This window comes from Melospiza melodia, chromosome Z (genome assembly GCF_035770615.1).
Source record: "Melospiza melodia melodia isolate bMelMel2 chromosome Z, bMelMel2.pri, whole genome shotgun sequence".
In the NCBI taxonomy this organism is placed as follows: Eukaryota; Metazoa; Chordata; class Aves; order Passeriformes; family Passerellidae; genus Melospiza; species Melospiza melodia.
The window spans coordinates 33,078,522-33,099,321 of NC_086226.1; the positions used below are offsets into that span (position 1 = coordinate 33,078,522).

Sequence of the window (20,800 nt, forward strand, 5' to 3'; positions counted from 1 at the left end):
TATATGTGAAATCTGAAAGAACAGGTACCTGTGTCTTTAATTAAAATTTTTCTGAATGAACATGTTTCTAACATTCTTTCTTTTTCTGACTTCCTTTACTAGTGCAATCGGTCAAATTCTTCATCCCCTGTTGACAAATGTGGTCAGCTTCGTTTAACAAAATTGACAAGAATGCGGACTGATAAGAAGAGTGAATTTTTGAAAGCATTGAAAAGAGATAGAGTGAAAGAGGAACATGAAGATGAGAATCATGATGGACAAGAGAAGGTAATTTTGTTCATACTTGCTGTAGATCCAGTAGGTTTCAGACAAATGATAAACTACTTCTAATTTTGCTGTAAATAGCTGTTGGTCTATAGATCCTTAAATGAAGGAAAGGAATTACCTTTTAATTAATTTAAAAACATTGTTCCAAGTACTACTCTTCCTCCAGTGCTGGTTTGTAGTTTCTTTTTGTCTTTCTGCAGTATCTTTTAGTGCATGTTGATGACTTAAGTACTTGTGTGTCTTTAGCAACAATACAAAAAGATACATTAGGCTTAGTAAACTAATCATGCATTAATTTATATTGGAAAAGACCTTTGAGATCAAGTCCAACCATTAACAGTACTGACAAGCCTGCAAGTAAACTGTGTATTCAAGTGTCACATCTAAATGGCATTTAAATACCTCCAGGGATGGTGACTCAGCCACTTCCCTGGACAGCCCATTACAGTGCTTGACTACCCTTCCTGTGGTAGAAAGTCTTCCTATGAAGAAAGTCTTCCTGGTGTCTAACCTGAATCTCCCCTCACACAACTTGAGGCCATTTCTTGTGTCCTGTCAGGGTGTTGGCCCCACCTGGCCACAGCCTCCTTTCAGGCAGCTGTAGAGAGTGAGAGGTTCCCTTGAGCCTCCTTTTCTCCAGGACAAACACCCCCAGCTCCCTCAGCTGCTCCTCACAGCACTTGTGCCCCAGAGCCTGCCCCAGCTCCATTGCCCTTCTCTGGGCTCTCTCCAGCCCCTCAGGGCCTTTCCTGCAGTGAGGGCCCAGCCCTGGACACAGCACTGGAGGTGTGGCCTCAGCAGGGCCCAGCACAGGGGGACAATCCCTGCCCTGGCCCTGCTGGCCACAGCCTTGCTGATCCAGGCCAGGATGCCATTGGCCTTCTTGGCCCCCTGGGCACAGCCTGGCTCATGTCCAGCTGCTGTCACCAGCACCCCCAGCTCCTTTCCAGCCACTCTGCCAAGGGCAGGACCTGGCACTTGGCTTTGTTGAACCTCACACCATTGGCCTTGGCCTGTTGATCCATCCTGTCCAGACCCCTCTGCAGAGCCTTCCTGCCTTCCAGCAGATCAGAATTCTCACCCATTTTGGTGTCACCTGTAAACTGACTGAGGCGCACTTGTCAAATCATTGATAAAGTGGTCAGTAGAGAGCCCTGGGGAGCCCCACCCATGAGCGGCTGCCAGCTGAATATGGCTCCACTCGCCACCCACCACTGTCTGGACTCAGCCATCCTAGGCGGTTTTTACCCAGTGAAGAGTGCCCCTCTCCAAGCCATGGGCTGACAGCTTCTGCAGAATTCTCTGGGATACTGTGTGAAAGAAAAGGTTTTATTGAAGTTTAAGCAGAAAACATCCACATTTTCTTCATCCCCTAAGCAATCCCCTGGTCATAGAAGGTCTACCTTCCTTGGTACCACGACAAGTCTGACATGCCTGTAGTTCCCTGGAATCTCCTTCCAATACTTTCTGCGAATGAGCATCGTGTTTTCCAACCTCCAGTTGCCTGGGACCTCTCTGGTAATCCGGGGCTGCTGGTAAATGATGGAAAGTAGCTCAGTGAACTGCTGACTCCCTCTGTACTCTTGTGTGAATCCCACCTAGTCCCAACAGACTTGTGAAGTATTTCATACCCTGGCTGCTAGTTATCCTACAAAACAAAAAAGTTTGTTCTGCTTCTCAATGCTTCTCAAACCATTTCCTTTCTAATTAGTGTTTAGGTAGCCAGAAGTTCTCTATTCTTATCTAATCAAAGGAGCAATAGCTCACTATATGCATAAACCACTGGTTCTAACTAATTGAGAGCTTGAAGACCTATAAGGCTGGGTATAATATGCATCAGGTTTCTCTCAGTCTGAATTGATTTATGCAGTGTTCGATTGATACTAGAGAATATTTGTGTCAAATGCTACCAGCCACCAAGTTATCATACCAGTTATCATAGTCCAGGTGAAGATAAGTACTTTATTATTCAGAATGAGGTGCTTACAAGCCTGTTTGCTATAAATGAGTGGTTTAAAATGTCTTATTAAAACAAAAAATCCCATAAATTAGAAATCAGCCAGATAAACAAATGGTTTTGAGGAAGTGATATTAGGCTTTTGAGATATTAAAAAGGAAACAGTGCCAGTGTACATTGCTGTTAAAAGTGAAATTGACTTTACTGACCCTGATCCTTTTTCAAGCAAAATGCAATTTGCTGTAATGGGACTGTATAACTTAGCTGTATGTGTCAGCTAAGAAAGTCCTACATCTTTTCATTAGGTATTCTGTGACTGAGTACCCTGAAATGGATATTGGGGATAGCTTTGTTCATGTGTTCAGGAAATACACAAATATTTTGATTTAAGATTATAAAGATCTTAGGAACCATCTAGAGATTCAGAATTATGAAATAATGAGGCAAATTGTACTCAGCAGCTGAATCACACTTGGAAGAAGCTGGTTTGTCCTACAGAACTGCTTAGTAAATTTATAAATTTTTCTTGGTATTATGTGACATATTCTTCAGGCATATAATGTAACTGCTGAATGTGTGTTTACTGGGATATTAACAATATCTTGCTGACTGTTCTAATCTTTCTGAAAGCAGACAGCATATGAGTGGGAGGGAAACGATGGTGGTGTTGATCCTGTGCTCTAAAGTATGATTTCTTACAGGTGCAGAAGATTGCATTATTTCCTCCTGCTATGGGTAATGCTGTTATATGCTCAGTTTAGGGATTTTGTTATTGAGAAGGTTTTAACTAATAATGATTCTACTCTTCTTTTTTTTTACAGTTGGTAAGACTTCTGAGGCTATTCAGCTCATTCATAAATACGAATTATGGGTTGCTGAATGAGTAGAGTAGAAAGAAATACCTCATGTTTATAGACTAAAGACCTTTTAATCTTTGAGTGAACCTGAACAGTTGTCTTTGTAAATAAATTTTCTTCCTGATTTGTATTTAATGTCTAGTAATTTCCAGTTGGTGTTCACAACAGCCTGAGAAGCTAGGGTTGAGTGCATGTGTGTAAGTGAGCTCGTCTGAATTCAAAGAGCACTCTGCAGTCTTTCTGAATTCATGGCAGAGAATTTGCAGTATGGGTGTTGTGACCTGTCCCTTAGACCAAGTAAACTTGAGAACTCATATATTTTCAGACTACTTCTGCCACATACAGCTCTGATATTTACTTAGGAACAATAAAAATTCAACAGTCCATTATTTCTGTAAGTATGAAGAACAGCTGAAGTACATTTGAATTTTAATATACGTATGAAACTTTGAAGGAAAAAAATTTGGGGAAAAGCTTGTGAGGTGCTTTCTGCATTATTTAATCAGTAGTGTATCTTAGGAATTCTGTAGCATGCAGGTGTTGCAAATGCCAGAACAGAAGTGAAGTACCTGTGAAGTACAGAGTCTCTCCATTTAAATTTAATTTAAACTAAACAGAACTACTGAATTGCAGCACATCTGGATATGTACTTGTGGATGGAATTCACTTTTACATTTTTAATGTAAAATTATTTTTGTATTTAGGATGATGAGTCCTTCAGCTTCCGTAACAACAACAGTTCTCATCATGAGAGAGATATAAACCAAAACTTTGAAAATGAGATTCTGCAGGAGAATGGCAATGCTTCAATTACACCTCAGCAGATCATTCAGTCTTCAGCTTTCCCTCAGGCAAATGTTCTTTCAAGCTCACTTGAGGCAGAGCATAGGTATGTACTATATAAAACATAGAGTGTTTCTTCATGATAGCTGAGCATGTTCATAAGTTCTTGCTAGTGCAGAAGTCAGAATCTGAAAACTGAGAAAGCATAAAATGTTTCTTGACTAATGTAAAATTTATCTTTTAGACATGTACTGATTTAACATGAGATATACTTTGTTTCTTAGACCTGTGTACTGATTTACATCCAATTTTTAAGTAAAAAAAGTTTATTTCTTAATAAAGAATATAGCAAACTACATAGTGATTTCATCCCTCTGATTTTGGTCTAGGTGTCTGGGAGGAACAATACATGTAATTGATGTTTGAATTAAAATATTTTAAGTGTTGCATCTTATATAAAACTTCAGTGAGCTTTTAATCATTATTAAAGTAGTTAATTATTTTTGTAGCTGACTTGTTGACACTATTGGTGATATCACAAGACAGTCCACTGGAAGGTGAGAAAGTAATTTCATGAAAATGGTTGAAACAATTCTATTATCCCAGTAATCCAACTGCAGTAGCATTTGGTAGATATGAGAATTATGCTGCTGGATAATCATGGCCCAGTCTTCTGTCAGATTCTTATAGTTTAGAGAGATTTTTTTTCAGTGATAGTCTATACATTGGACTAGACAACACTTCATTTTGTAGTGCGTGTAGAAGAAACTTTCATTTCCTCTGTGCCTCCTGAGGATGAAGAGTACTAGGCACCCTGCTCTGTTCCTTTTTTCCCCACCATTGGCAACATCACTGCCATAAGTGACTCTGTGTGGGATGAGTTCTGTCACTGGAGCATTGTGGATGGGGCATGCTCCTCAGGAGGCACAGACAGCAGGAGAGGTGTGGGAGTGGTGTTGTATCTAATGGATGGAGTGGAATATTTGGAGCGTGTGGCTGGTGATGGCATGGTTATGGGCCTCTGGATAAGGATTAAGGAGCAAACAAAAGCAGATGTCATTGTTGGAGTCCACTGTAGGCCACTCACCCAGGATGATGACACTGACTGTCCTTTAAGGAGTTAAGGAACACCTCTGAATCAACTGCTGCTGTCCTAATGGGGGACTTCAACTTGCCAGATATTAATTTGGAATAGCAAAAATGGAAAATGGTGCTTGCCATTGTAGGGAGAAAATCTGTGACTTTGAGAAAGACAGAATGTTCTTCATCCAGAGGATAGTTGGGCACTGGAACAGGATTCCAAAAAACACCAAGCATGACAGAGTTCAAGTGTTTGGGCAGTATTTTCAGCCACAGGGTATGATTCTTGGGGTTGTTCTGTTCAGGACCAGGAGTTGGATGCCACGTTCTTTGTGGATCCCTTCCAACTCAGGATATTCTGGGAGTCTGGGAAATCTATGGCCACTAGAGGCTCATGATTTTTTGGCTGGCGGGTGGGAGTCAAATCTAACTCTTAGTTTTTCAATTCAAATTACTTTAAATAGTCTTGTTAGGATTTCTGGGCAAATGTCTTTCTTCTGTGGTATTCCAGAGAGGCTGTGTGTCCATATTGCCACAGTGCTTTGGCTGTGAGCTCAGCACACATGTGGACAGATGTTGTGGTAAACCTTTTTGTGGTAAATTGCACAATGGGTCACCACCTTAGCTCCCAGGTTACTTTTGCATGCCTAGTAAAAGTATTGGCACATTTGGTACAAAAAGGGCTTCCTTCCTGCTGGGGAAGTTTCCAACGTGCAGCAATCCTGTTGGTATCAGGTTGGCTAATCCAAAGTAATTTTTTAATGTAGTTCATCCTTCTAACCATTCTAGAATGATGTCAGTTTAAAGGGAGAGTGGTGCTAACATTACAGACTGTTGCTTTAAAGTTAGTTAGCTATTAGCCTAAATTTTACTTACATTAACAGAAGCTCTGTAGCTGTTTACTTCACTGAATGCCATGCTTATGTCTGAGCTTGCTTGCAGTAAAACTGAAGGTCAGCTGTCATTGAACTGCATTGAGCATTGTGTTTTTCTGTACAATATATTCTCTTAGAGTTTTGGATGACTTGATTATTCCTGCCTGTTGTGCTTTCCAATTTGGTCCAAATGCAACAGAGGATACAATTTCTATTTCTGTTACTGTCCTACTGACTTTTTTTTAAGCAGAGTAGCTTTCTCCTTCTACCATTCCAGGCTTTTGTTACAGTTCTAAAAATGCAAGTTTTCCCAGTGCGCATCCACTCACTGTATTGGGATATAGAGTTCTTTGTGGGGAGGATTGTGATGACATTTTTTGCTGCTGTCTGCCTAAATGAAGTGCCTGGTATGTGGTGTCAACTGTGAGTTTGTCTTGCTATTTTAATATATTCACTGTTTTTTAGCTCTTAAGTGTCAGTTCTGGCATACATTTTAGAAACCTTTTTGTTTTTTGTAAAATAACTTTAGTCTGTTTTAATGTTTAAGGTCAAAAGATACCTGGTTTACCTGAAGAAGGTGCTAATCCTTTTGGAAAAAACTTTGCAGCAAGCAAACTTAATGCCTTCATTGTTAAATGTCACAGTATCTTCACCTTCAGATAATCCCTGTTTTTATGCCATCTTCAAATGTAAAACCACTTTCTTCCTGCTCAGATACTGCCATCCTTCTTTAGGAACTAGCCAAAACATGCTGATTATTGCATCTTTGTATATCTTAGACTCCTCTCGTAACTAAGCTTTTCTCCTCATTTCTTCCCCTTATCCCAAAATCCACTCCTAGCTGTTTGAGCTGAAAAACCACCATGTGCTGTTGGCTGAGACTCAATTGTAAAGAAACCTGACACAGCTCTTGATATTAGCGTGTGCTATAAAAAATAAATCACATGAGGCCATTGCATTCCATTGAGGGGACACCACCAATATTCCTTATGCTTTCCTCTGCTTTGTTATTCAGGAAAACCTGCAGACTCCATCAGTGTGTCTTTGTCTCTTCATATTATTGTCAGGGGAGTGAATACATTGCTGCTTCACTGACAGCTTTAAGTTATGTTAAGAAAACACATTCTTACTGTTCTGACACAGATCTCTTGCCTTAGAATGAAAGTACAGTTTTTACCACATATGATGGTTGGATAGGGTCATCTTTAAGGGACCTGAAAACTCAGCTTCTCTGCTTTACATAGCTTTTACAAGACTTTGAACTCACACTTATGTGAGAGTTTGTTTAAAAAAAATACTGGCTGATTAATCAATGCATTTGTTACAGGTCTTCAGACATGTATGTAGGCAGAGCTTGAAGTGTTTGAGTGTGTGTAGCAAATTCCTAATGTTGTCCTTCTTAATTTAAAGGTTGTTAAAGGAGATGGGCTGGCAGGAAGACAGTGAAAATGATGAAACATGTGCTCCACTAACTGAGGATGAGATGAGGGAGTTTCAAGTCATTAGTGAACAGGTAAAACTAAGTTAATTTTCCATTATAAACCTGCAGTTAGTTACCCTTGATGCCTTCCTTTGAGGAGGATCTGCAGTAATTTTGATCATTAGGGATGTTGCTGTTGCAGTACCATTTCAGTACTGTGCTTTTGGAAGTATAGTTGCTTCAGAAAAATTGGGTACCAATGCTGACTGTAGCTCAGGCCTATTCACAAAGCATCAAGGGAAGGTTAGGGTGTACTTCTGAGTACTTTAAGTATTGTTGGAGGTAGAAGTGCACAGGCTTTCAAGCTCCTTAGCTTAGCCTAAGGAAAGAGATTCTTCTTTCATTCTTTCAAGGTTTTTGTTTTTTGTGCAGTTTTCATGGTACCCTGAGAGCTGCAATTTTTTTTTTTTTTGAATTGTGAGACATTTAATTTACTAGTAACAAAGTATGAAAAAGTAATCTTTTTCTGACTTTTCCTTCTTTTTTTTTTAATTTTTATTTTTTTTTTATTAGGAGTATTGAGTATACCTGGTGGGGTCAGTGAGAAAAAGTCAGAAATGAGAATAGTGTAAACATTTGGTAATTCCAATATTATTTGAAATATTAATAATTTAATATTGGAATATTAAAATTTCAAGTGCTTGTTTTAGTGCACGCATTCTGCATGACATTGAAAATGCAGTAATTCCTTTCTTTTTTGCAGAATCAGCTGTTTCCTTTCTTCAGTATCTTTGAATTTCCAATTGCTGAGATACCCATTCCTGTCTGCAGCATCTCTTCTGGGCCCCTTCTCTATTGTCCTTTGTCCTTCTTAGCACAGATGTTTGCAGCACTGTGGGAAAGGGGACTGGATTGCAGGGAGAGACCATTTGGGAGAAAGGATCTCTGGGGCAAGATATGTGGGGACATGGATGAGAGCAGGGTGAGCTCTCATTGACTGCAGGAGTTCAGCACAGCTGGAGACACTGGGATACTGGTGGCTGGCCAGAGGTGAAGGCTCACAGGGGAGTTATCCTTTCTGTGTACATATGAAAAGCTGTGGATCCAGTGTAGCCCAGAGGGGAAGATGCAAAGAGTATTGAATTGCAACAGATTGTTGTGTTGGCATTTTCTTTCTCTAAATGTGTCATGTTTTCACATTTCAGTTACAAAAAAATGGCCTTCGGAAAAATGGCATTTTGAAAAATGGCCTCATCTGTAATTTTAAATTTAGCCCCTGGAAAAACAGCACTTTCAAACCTGCTCTGGATTATGAGGATTCTGAGACAAGCAGCAGTGATACATCAGATGATGATGATGTGTGAAGACTTCTGTAACACCTGTAGAAGTCCATTTGTTCTCGTGAAGATTGGGGATGTTTTGTCCAAAAACAAAAATTGTCATTTATGTAGTAACATGCCCACTACAGAAAGAATAATGGGACTTTCTTCTGAAGGAAGCAAGGAATTTTCTGTTGGGTGTGTTGAAAATCGTTATAAGTTCTCTGTAAACGAATGTCGTAGAACGAGGCCTTGTGTTAACCCAGTGTTGACTTCCATCACTGAAGCATTTCTGACTAGCAATGTGACAATGTTACAAATCAGACTTTCTCACTTAATAATAAAAGCAAAGGATTGTGTAATATCTTGCAAAGCTTCTGTCTTAAAATATCTAAGGAAGAAAAGGGTAGCTTGTCACAGTGTTTTGCTTGCCAAGTCATTTTTTTCTTACAGTGGAAATCAATGAGTCCGCTTTGTATGCAAAAAGGGCAATGTAGCATGTTGGCTAAAATGAGCAAAGTGCACTAAAACTCTTTCTTAAGTGAGTTGTTGAACTGTTCTACAAATAACTGCTCTTTAGCCATTGGTTGTGTTATCGTTGTTATTAATGGCAAAAGACATGATGTTACAGTTCCAAATTTCTAGAATTAACTTTTAAATTGAAGGCTTTAAGGAGTATAGCAAGATCCTTATTCTCACAGTGACTCGTGGGAAAATAAGCAGTTTGATTTTACTATTCAACATGTGGAAAAATCATTACAGTGACTGGATTTGCCCACTACATGGGAAATAAATGATTTACAGAGTATTGCCTCACTGCACAGCATCACGGGTATTGTTTTTAAAACAGCTAAGTTTGTTTGCATTTATATTACATGTACTCTGGCAGCAGTGCAGTTGTGCATTTCAGTGCAAGGTAAAAATACTTTCATCACTAGATCTTGCTTTTATAGCAGCAGAAGTATATGTGTGCAATAGCCACCTCTTTTGCTTACTCAGTGTAAGACTTTTTCTTTGTGATCTCACATTTAAAAACCAATATTGTATTATTTATAGTTTTAGTTGGTTTATTTTAGTTCTTTAAATGTTGTCCACGGTTGTGCAACCTGTGTAGCATTAATTCATAAGCACAACTGCTCTTGGGGATGTTGCATAAGTTTATAATATAGCACATATATATATGTGTATATATATATATATATATAGACACTTCCCTGTCAAGATGTTTTTGAATTCTACTACTTCTTATAGTAAATTATTTGCAGTTTAGAACTTGAAAGCAAAAATATTTATAAAGTTGAGATTCTGTCCATATTTCTTTAGGAAAATACTTTTTTTTTTAAGCGGCATCAATTTTGGGCCAAATTTGGTATGTTTCTCTTTTTTATTTATTGTTAATTTAAATAGATATTTCTTTTCAAGAGGTCACTTTTTGTATTAGAAGCTGCTTGCAAATGTTGATGTAGTTAATTTTGGCCTGGTGTATTTAAATACTCAGTTTCTAATCTAAATTTAAGAGGATAAAAATGTTTCTTTTTTAAAAAGAAAACTGCCATATCTGTAATGATGTTTTTCCTACCTGCATGCCTTATACACCTTTTTCCTATCCCTCTCCTGAATTTTTTTTTACTGACTTTGACACATGGTTGTAGTTTGTTCACTTTTTGGTTTTCACATATTATAAACAGGATCTTCTGCCTAGCTTAATTATATAGTGATATGTGGATGCACTGTTTTAATAGGAAGTGAAAATGTTTTTCCTTGACATTTCTCAAAGTAGGGTGTAGACTTTTCCCCCTTCTTTATTCAGTTTTACTTTATTTCAGTCACCTCAGGAATTAACTCTCTGAGAAGTTAATGTAATTATAGAAGAGTTGTGTTAAAATTGTATAGACTTTGGAAATTTACAAGTTGGAATTGAGAAAATTATCTTTAGAGGAAGTGGGAGTACTAGTCATACTTGGTACTTCTTCTTTGCTAGTTTATATCCTGAAACTGGTAATGGAAGCACTGATTATAATGAACTGTGGGCAAAGCAGGTAACAGGAATTGGGCAGTGGTTTTGCTTTGTAGAGTGAAACACTTTTATGGCCTTCATAACTTTTCTCTGAACTGGTTTCTCCTCTTGTGTCTGCTGATACTTGTGGATTAATTTCTGGTAGTTTCTACCAGTTCAGAGACTCCTCGTAAGTGTGTGTGGCCCCTGGCTTAAATGGTTATCTGCCTGCTCTGTTACTTCTGTTGGCCCTTCATGGCAGTGTGGCAATGGGTGAGATTTGATATTTCCACTGAGGAACTAGATTCCCTTATGTTATACTTGCTTGTGACAAAGCTGAGTAGAGTATCCATCATCTTCTGTGTCACCTTAAGAAACTTTTAGTCACTTACTGTGGGAACTCTTTTAGTTTTTTTTCCCTGCGAAATGTCACTCAAAACAATGTTTGGTTTTTGTAGTATACTTCCATAAAATGTATGAAAGCATTTTATTGTACAGTTCGTCTTCCTTTTTTTCAGTGCTTGATGATGTAGAGAAGAATGAAATTGGATTCTCTAGTATTTAACAGTGCAACCTTATGCATCTTTGACTTTGTTCCTTTTCCAGGGCAATTTAAGTAGTGCATTGGCCTTTTTGTTCTCTCATACATAAACCATGATCCATTCCCAGAATAAGTCCTCTCTTGTTTTTCTGCTTCACCAGGTGTCTGTGTTAAAGGATTGAGAAGTTGATGACTAAACTTGCCCATATCCTTAGTGGGCACTAGTAAGCTTTGGAGATACTTTGTCAGTGCTGGGTTAACAGAGCTTGACTTCAGCGGTGTTAATCACAGGTGGCTGTATGCAGACATGATTTGAAGTCGCATTTCTCTTCATCTTCCTGGCTTTATTGGTGGAGAACCATGTATTCCTGGTTCCCTGTTCCAACCCTCTTCAAAAGCAAACAGTAGTGATCACTCACTCACTGGTTTTTCTGATCTGCTGTTGATGGAGAATGTACTCTCAGCCTGCTGCTGGCATGGAGGGTGCCTGAGTTTATGATGGGGAGCTGGGGATCCTTCACCTCATTCAGAAAGACCAGAGGCCTCCCTCGCTGGCTTGTACAGGGCCTTTATCTCTCTTAAGGTGTAAAAGAAGCTAGTTGTCTTTGTGGAAATTGTTAAAACTACAGTAAAGTTGTCCATGGATTCACGTTGGACCTTGTCAAGAGTCTGAAGAAGATTTTAATGGTCATCCCAGTCTTTGAGAAATGTTACCAAGTGTGAAGGAAATGAATTTTTATTCTCCTACAGTTGCCTGTGAGGGATAAACATCTGCTTGATTTGAGGTTGGGGACTTCAACTTCAGTGTTTCTTTTTAAAAGAATATCTATTTTTCAGTAAATGCATTTAAACTACTGGCTGCTAGAAACTGGAAGTATAGTTTAGTCAAGGATGCCTTTGTTTATCCATTTTCAGTTTGCTGCTAGGCAGCAGCTGAGGTAATTTACTGAGCTGCAGGGAACTTTTGATCTGATTAAGGATTATTGCACTTGAACACCAAGGATTACTGGCTCATTAGGATAATAAATGTGCTGACAAGCTGGTCATCTTTTCCTCGTGCTGTTGTTCTTGCTCATCGGGGAGTTTTATTGCAAACTGAGGTTTGTTTTGTAGCCTGGATCACTCTGCAGCTGTCCTTAGAGGTACCTGGAAATGCATTTGCTAAACCAGCACTGGCAGTGATCTACAAAGCAGTCTGGCTCTGGATGGGGCACAGGATAGTGCCAAAGACTCTTCTCTCACAGGAGGTTTGCACTTCCTCAGGAGATTTGTAAGCAAATTCTGAGGTTGGTCTCTCTTACTGGATTGCCATCTGGAAGAGATCTTCAGACTGAAGAAAAACTCACTCCTTCAACCAGTGCGTCAGTGGAGTTTACTGCTGAGTTCAGTGTGCACCACAGTCAGCTTCTGCCGTAGTCCCTTGTGCAGATCAGATCCTCTGATGGATGTGGAAGGTCTCACAGGGCCACAGCAGCATGCATTCCTTAAATTCCTGAAAAGACACCCAACAGTAGGCTTGTTATGTAGACTTCATTCTTCTTGGATATTCTTAATATGCAGCTATTTATTTCCCTGGCACTGGCATGATTTTCGTAGAGAAATGCCATTCCATACTTGCAGAGCAATTGCTCATTTAGTTTTGTCTTCTATGGAGATGAAATATACAGCTTTGAAGTGAAAGAGTATTTTTGGTAAGTGATGATTGCTGATGTCCAGGCAGGCATCTGCTTAACAGACTGATGGAGCTTGGGTCAGTATGGAGAACTTGAGTTCCCCTTAGGAGATGAGGGGAGAGAACTCTTTCTGTGAATACTAAGTTTCAGCTTGGGAAGCAAAGGGAAACAAACGCATTCTGCCAGGAAGTGTCAGACTTGAGAACTGTTTCAGGAAATTGCACATGCTTGAGAACTTGGACCAGCCTGGTGACCTGAGCTATTTCGTTTTACTGGTTTAACAGGCTGGTGGTGTACTATCCTGAGTTGTGATCTTTTAAGCCTATAGGTCCTGAAACAGAGCTGTGCATTAGGTACCAACACAGGGCTCCTGGCTGTCCCTGAACCCAGAGGGTGCCTGGTGTTGCCTTAGCGTTACCAGAGTTGTGTCAGGGAAGGTGGTGCGGCTTTTCCTCCAGTCAGCTACTCGGTGTAGCCAGTACAGGAGATGGTGTGCAGCTCTGATCCAGCTTAATCCAGCATGGTGGCTTTAGTATTGTGGCTTCCTTGTTCCTTTTGTGTGATAACTTAAAGTCTGGGGGCTCTGTGCTGTTCTTGTGTATTCCATCTCCCCTTGCTTTCTGCTGAGGACTGCTGCAGAACCATCTTTAGCAAGTCAAGGTGCCTCCTGTTTGAACTTAAGTGACTGCATCATGGATAGGTAAAAAAGAGAGCTTTGAGTTGTTTAGAATACATGTGCATGCACTGTGTTGCATGGATGTGTTCTATTAGAATTTGAATGTAATACAAGGGGACATTGTAGAATTGTTAGCAGTAATTATTTTCTGTGCCTGCCATTTGTGCTTGGTTGGTTTTACTGGTGTTCTTGTCATGAGCATCACATTTTTTTTCCTGCCTTAAATAATAGGCAGGCTGAAGGGCCTCTTCCTCAACAACTGGGTAATTTTTTATTTTTCTATGACATTGCTTTAGGTAACAATTCATGTTGTTTGTAAGGATAATGAAAATGAAAGCTGTCTGAAATGAGCTGATCTGTAAGGAATTGACATACACTATAAACAGCCTGCTGAGTCAAGCCGCTGTTTATGCCAAGCTTCATTACCAGAAGCTGAGAAACACTACTTTATTCATTGGAAGGCTGTTTCAGAAAGAAGCTCAAGTATGAATGTAAATTTTATTTTCCTAAATCCTCGTGTGAACATTTATTTTTCTTTGCTTCAGTTTTTTTTTATTGTCCACCTCCAAAGTGGGCATGCACAAATAATCTTTGTACAGAATAAATGCATTTTCATAATTGAGATAAAGGAATTAGTTATTCTGAAAGTGCGATTTGTAAGTATCTTAATGTTCCAGATAAATTACAACTGAGTATTATTTGATTTTTAGTCTTTCCTTTTATAAACTGCTGAAAAAACAAGCACATTGTTGTAGATGAAACTGGTAGTACTGGCTATCTTATGTTTCCACTGGCTGTGATTATGGTTACCTTGTGTTTCCACTGGAAGAACCTGTTCCTGGTCATTTACTGCTGAATATGCCGTGGGACCAGTTTTCCCAGGCTGACCAAGCCCCTCAGCATGCAGCTGCATGCTGGCAGAGCCTAGCAGATGTGCCAAAGGCAGATATAGTTGTGGAGAACTCAGGGACAAAAGAGGGGAAAAGTTTTCAGTGATAAGGGCAAATGGGAGCAAACAGTCTCATAATTTTGAAAAATAAAGGTCTGCAATAATTTTGTTCTGATCGTGTAGTTGGAAAGTGAGTCTTCTGATGACAGAGAAGCATTCTCCCTGCCTGTTAGTGGCTGGTTCTGCATTAGATTGCAGCCAACTTTTGTTGTATGTGATGATCCCAGATTATGCTGTTTCATTGTAAGAAGGTTAATGTCTTGACTAGTTTATGTAGAGTTTTGATGTGGTTCTCTTGTTCCTTTTTCTTTTGATTAGTGTTGAGAGAACAAGCTGATAGTGATATGCCAGGTTTAGCAATGAGCAAGCAAGATCCTGATTTTAGTGGATGTTTGTGCAAATTCTTACCTTAACCTTGGTAATTTATTGACTTGAAGAAAATGGACCATACTGCTTGCTAACCACAAGGTAAGTTAACATTGAAGGACTCAGCACCAAAGTACCAGAGGAGGGGAATAATTCTGTGTTTTGTGCATGGCAGGGATGATGTGTTAAGTAAGTCAAAACCAAATACTGAGTTAGGCAGGTGTCCTGATGTCCTGCCAGGTGAGTGGTATGTGCTTGTGCAATTAAAAATGTAACAGTAACACATGCCTAGGAGGGCTTGAAGATTGCATATGCTTGTGCTTCTTGGCTTTCAGCAAGGTTCTCTGTTTATAATCTTGACTTTAATTTTCTTTGAGTACCTTTCTTGTGCCACTTTACAAATCACAGAATCATGAGGTTGGAAAAGACCTTTAAGACTGTCAAATACAACCCGTGCCCTAACACCTCCACTAAACCACAGCACTGAGTGCCACATCCAGTCTTTTTTTAAACACATCCAAGGATGGTGACTCCACCATCTCCCTGGGCAGACAATTCCAGTACTTTATCACCCTTTCCATAAAAAACTTCTTCCTAACATCCAACCTATATTTCCCTTGCTGCAGCTTAAGTCTGTCTTGTTCTGTCAGTTGTTGCCTGGAGAAAGAGACCAACCCCCTCCTGACTGCAACCACCTTTCAGGAACTTGTGGAGAGTGTTAAGGTCACCCCTGAGTCTCCTTTTCTCCAGGCTAAACACCCCCAGCTCCCTCAGTCGTTCCTCACAGGGTTTGTGTTCCAAGCCCCTCACCAGCCTCGTTGCCTCCTCTGGACCTGCTCGGGTGTCTCAAGGTCCTTCCCAAACTGAGGGCCCAGAGCTGGACACAGCACTCAAGGTGCTGCCTCACCAGTGCCGAGTACAGGGAAGGGTGACCTCCCTGCTCCTGCTGGCCACACTGTGCCTGGCACAGGCCAGGATGCCACTGGCCTGTAAGGCCACCAGGGCACACTGCTGGCTCGTGTTCAGCCGCTGTCACCAGCACCCCCAGGTCCCTTTCTGCCTGGGCACTGTCCAGCCACACCATCCACAGCCTGTAACATTACTGGCGGTTACTGTGGCCAAAATGCAGGACTTGACAACTGGACTTGTTAAACCTCATCCTGTTGGACTGTGCCCATCCATTCAGTCACTCCAGGTCTCTCTGCAGAGTCCTCCCACCTTCCAACAGATCGACACACGATCCCAGCTCAGTGTCATCTGCAAATTCACTACTGAAAGCCTCAATCCCCTCATCCATGTCATCAATAAAGACATTGAACAGCACTGGCCCCAGCACAGACCCCTGAGGGACACCCCTGGTGAGCAGCCACCAGCTGGATGCAGCACCGTTCACCAGCACCCTCTGGGCCCGGCCATCCAGCCAGTTCCTAACCCAGCACAGAGTGCTCCTGTCCAAGCCGTGGGCTCCCAGCTTTTCCAGGAGTGTGCTGTGGGAGACAGTGCCAAGGCCTTGCTGAAGTCCAGGTACACAACATCCACAGCCTTTCCCACATCCACCAGGCAGGTCTCTTGGTCATAAAAGGAGTCCAGGTTGGTGAAACACGACCTGTCCCCACTAAACCTGTGCTGGCTGGGTCTGACACCCTGGCCATCCTGTGAGTGCTGTGTGCTGGCACTCGGTATACACTGCTCCATAACCTTACCTGGTACTGAGGTCAGGCTAACTGGCCTATAATTGCCAGGATCCTCCTTCCCACCCTTTTTATGAATGGCAGTCACACTGGCCAGCTTCCAGTCCTCTGGAACCTCACCAGTGAGCCAGAACTGCTGGTAAATGATGGAGAGCAGCTTTGCAAGCTCATCTGCCAGCCCCCTCATCACCTGGGATGGATCCCATGGATTTAGGAACATCCAGGTGGCTCAGCTGTTCTCTGATAACAGGGAGACCATTCTGTCTGACACCATCTACCAGCCCAGGAGGACAGCTGTTGTGAGGACAAGCCGTCTTTCCACTAAAGACTGAGGAAAAGAAGGCATTAAGCACCTCTACCTTTTCTTCAACTGCAATTACTGAGTTCCCTTCCACATCCTGTAGAGAACAAAGGTTGGTCTTACCTCTCCTTTTGCTGTTAATATATTTGTAAAAAGGCTTTGGCCTCCTTAATTTTTTTCCTACATACCCTAGCAACCCCCCTTGAATTCTTCCTCAGAGACCTGACCCTCCTTCCAAAGGTAATACATCCTCTTTTTATTCCTAAGCTCCTTCAAAACCTCCTTGCCCATCCAGGATGGACATTTGCCTCATTGTCTCATCTTTCAGCACATGGGGACAGTCTGTTCCTGTGCCCTCAGGATCTCTGTTTTGAAGCACACTCACATTTCCTGGACTCATTTGTTTTTAAGGGCTGCTTTCCAAGGAACTCTCTGAATAAGTCACCTAAATAGGCCAAAGTCTGCCCTCTGGAACTCCAGTGTAAGAGTCCTACTGATGTTCCTTCTGATTTCACCAAATATCAAGAACTCTATAATTTCACAATCACTCTGCCCCAAGTGGCTTCCAACCACCACACCTCCCAACCAGCCCATCTCTATTTGCAAACAACAGGTCTAACATAGTCCCTCTCCTGGTGGGGCTCACCCACCAGCCACAACAAAAAGTTGTCCTCCACACACTCTCAGAACTTCCTGGACTGCCTCTTTTCTCTGTATTAAGTTTCCAGCAGATGTCTGGTAGGTTGAAGTCTGAAACATTTTCCAGCTGCATACAGAATAAGTTGTCCACCTCTTCATCCTGGCTGGGTGGATGATAAGAGACTCCCAGTAGGATGCCAGCCTTGTTGACCTTCCCCCTAATTCTTACCCAATGGCACTCAGCCTCATCATCATTAGTTTCAATACCCACGGCATCAAAAGCCTCCCTGGTATAAAGGATCATCCCTTCACCTCTTCTCCCTTTCCTGTCTCTTCTGAAGAGGTTGTACCTGTCCGGTGCAAAGCTGTGGGAGTCATCGCACCACGTTTCTGTGATGGCAATTCCATCATAGCTCTGCTCTTGCACCAGGGCTTCCAGTTCTTGTTTGTTGCCCATGCTGTGCACATTGGTATACATGAACCTCAGCTGGGCTGCTGATTTCACCCCTAACTCAGGCTTACCACCTTTGGGCCTGCTTCCAGGGAGCCCAGCTGCATCCCCTTCCCCTTCAAACCTAGTTTAAAGAACTCTCAAAGGTGGTCCTGATGTTGGTTTCCTGTCATATGAATGGGAAAATTAAGACTGAAGAAAAGATGAGAAAAAAGCTGGAGCTTCTGTAAAATTGCTAAGGTATTTTTAGGAGCAGACACAATTCTGTGGGGTCTGAGATTCAGAGGGCATCCTCTAAGTGACCCAGGGTGTAGGAGGGCACCTATCTAAGAGATGCATCACTGCAGGGGTAGGGTGGGAGTGGGGAGAGAGGCCAGAGCTCTCTGAGGAGGGGGAACTGGTACTTGACTGAAATGGAGTAAAAAAAAAATAAAATTATGCACAGTCTGGCCTAGGTCAACACTGGGCAGCCACAATATAGGTTAAACCTTCTTTTTTCTTCGCCTTTTAGTTTGGGTTGTATTTTTTGTGGTTTGTTTGTGTTTGTGGTTATGTTTATATATTTTTGTTTTTGCTTTCTGTTACTGGGTTTTTGTTTGTTTGTTTCTGTTTTGATTTTTCCTGGGATGCCATTTTTTGGGTTTGTATTTGAATTTTTGGCTGCTGTTAAAATTTCTGAAAGGCAGATGGCCTCACCTTTGAATTTTTAGTAGATTTTGTGGTGCAGAGACTGCCAACTGGTAGCAAAAAAACCTGCTATGCTTGGACTGAGGGAGCAGGACACAGACAAGGCACCTTCACGCCCTAGGACTAATTGGCTTCTTTCCCTTATGCCTAAAGGCAGGTGGCAGCTACAGGCAGAGCTCTTTTCACAGAGTGAGGGTGGAGAGATACGGCTGGAGCAGAATATTTTCTAATGAGCAGTGGAAAGCAGTTTCTGAAGAAATAGTGATAGCCAGGGGTGAAGAGGACTCTGCAGAGGCATAGCTCTCATGTCTGGGGGGTGGAAACAGCTGGGCAAAATGAAGGATGGTCAGCCTGGCTGTGCTGAGTAGAGGAGATTCAGCAGTGGATCCAGCATCTTGGCTGTAGCTGTGGATCAGGAGCTGGGTCTGCTCTGCCTGGCGGGGCTGTGGGGGCACGAAGGGGTAGAGCTGTGAGGACAGTGACACCCCAGCTCAGAAATGTGCCTGGGGGAGGAGAAGCTGCAAGGAGAAGGACCAATCATATGAAATTCAACAAAGGAAGATGCCAGATTCTGCACCTGGCATGGGGCAGCCCTGGATGTACAGACAGGCTGGGGAACGAGAGGCTGGGCAGCAGTGCCATGGAAAGGGCCCTGGGGCTCTGGTCCATGGCAAGCTGAACATGAGCCAGCAGTGCCCTGGCAGCCAGGAGGGCCAAGCGTGTCCTGGGGGCATCAGGGACAGCATCAGCAGCCAGGCAAGGGAGGGGATTGTCCTGCTCTGCTCTGCACTGGTGGGGGCACTTCTGGGGGCCACAGTATAAGAAAGGTACTAAAATATTAGAGTCCAAAGAAGAGCAACAAAGATCTTGAAGGTTCTGGAGGGGAAGCCTGATGAGGAACAGCTGAGGTCACTTGGTCTGTTCAGCCTGGAGGAGACTGAGGGGAGACCTCACTGCAGTTACAACTTCCTCCTGAGGGAAAGAGGAAAGACAGATATTGATCTCTTCTCTGAATGACCAGTGACAGGACCCAAGGCAATGGCCTCCTCAGGGAAGGTTTAGGATGGATATTAGGAAAAGGTTCTTCACCCAGAGGGTGTTTGGGCACTGAAACAGCTCTCTAGGGAAGTGGTCACAGCAGCAAACCTGACAGATTTCAGGAAGTATTGGGACAATTCTGTCAGGCACATGATGTGACTCTTGGAGATGGTGCTGTGCAGGGCCAGGAGTTGGACTCACTTGTCCTTGTGGGTCCTTCTAAACTCAGCCTTTTTCTGTGGTTCTGTGACTGATGGAAGGTGAGTGACTGTTGTATGGAGCAGACTATCTGGTGCAGGCATAAAATGCCAGCAGAGGGACAAGTGGATGCATGAGTACTTTACAGGGTGTTTAAGCCCTGTCAAAGAGTAATCATGGAAACATGTGAAATTCACCGGCTGAGCAGTGAATTTTGCTCAGTGGTATGTGGATGGGGGAGGCAGGAAAGCTGAGCAAAGGAACCCGGTACTGCCACAATTTCACTGTTAATTTTTTAAAAAAAGATGATAGAACCCCACTTTGCTGGACGAGGTAGCTATTAGGATTTACCAAACCAGGATGGACAGATTCCATTTACTAACTAATGTATCAAGCCTCAGCAAAGCTGAAACCTTTTTGGTGATCTCTGAAACGGTGGCAACCTTGGCAGAGCTGCGGAGGGGCAGGGGGCACGGTGTTGTTGGCTTCACTGGGAGGTGAGCTGATGGACCTGGTGGTGGGGGAGCTGGGTGCTGAGTGGGCTCAGTGCTACGAGGAGCACTGTGGACCCGGGAAAGGTATTTCATAGCAGCTCTAAGGTTGGGGTCCCAGCAGAAGCAATGTTCTGGCAGCTGTTGCCATCGTGCGTCAATGCATGCCGAGTGTGAGGAAAGATCCCACTACTGTGGGATACCATTACTGTTGGAATTTCTTCCCGAAATTTTCAAAACAATAGGATGACATAAATAAGTCAGTGCTGCGGAGGGCACTAGCACCCCGTCACTCCCCTCTACTTGTGTGTTAGTTACCGAGGGCTGTCGATGTAATTCGAGCAGAAGGAAGGTTTTTGCAGTGGTGCCTGCAGGCTCTACACGCCAGAAGAGGGTGCTGGAGATCTTCTGCTTGTTCGGCTCCTGCTCTGCTTACAGCTTTCGTGGAACTACTATTAATATGGTTTTATTTTCCTCAACTAGTGTACCTAAGTATTCTAGGATTTTTTAAAAAATACTTTACTGTGGCAGCACCTAAATGCAAA

General features: G+C 42.2%; 1 protein-coding gene across 4 annotated transcripts in view; it reads left to right on the forward strand.

Annotated features, from left to right (window-relative positions):
* GPBP1 (GC-rich promoter binding protein 1) overlaps positions 1-9,384 on the forward strand; it is a 35,195-nt gene extending 25,811 nt beyond the window's left edge. For 2 of the 4 annotated variants that reach the window (XM_063181513.1, XM_063181512.1), the window contains exons 10-13: positions 103-267; positions 3,786-3,970; positions 7,230-7,332; positions 8,003-8,412. In XM_063181513.1, the coding sequence (XP_063037583.1) occupies positions 103-267; positions 3,786-3,970; positions 7,230-7,332; positions 8,003-8,236 (687 nt within the window). In that variant the 3' untranslated portion in view covers positions 8,237-8,412. Of the gene's footprint in view, positions 1-102; positions 268-3,785; positions 3,971-7,229; positions 7,333-8,002; positions 8,416-8,444 lie in introns of those variants that run through there. The other 2 variants (XM_063181515.1, XM_063181516.1) reach the window with 2 other exon arrangements.
* The last annotated feature ends 11,416 nt before the right edge of the window (positions 9,385-20,800 follow it).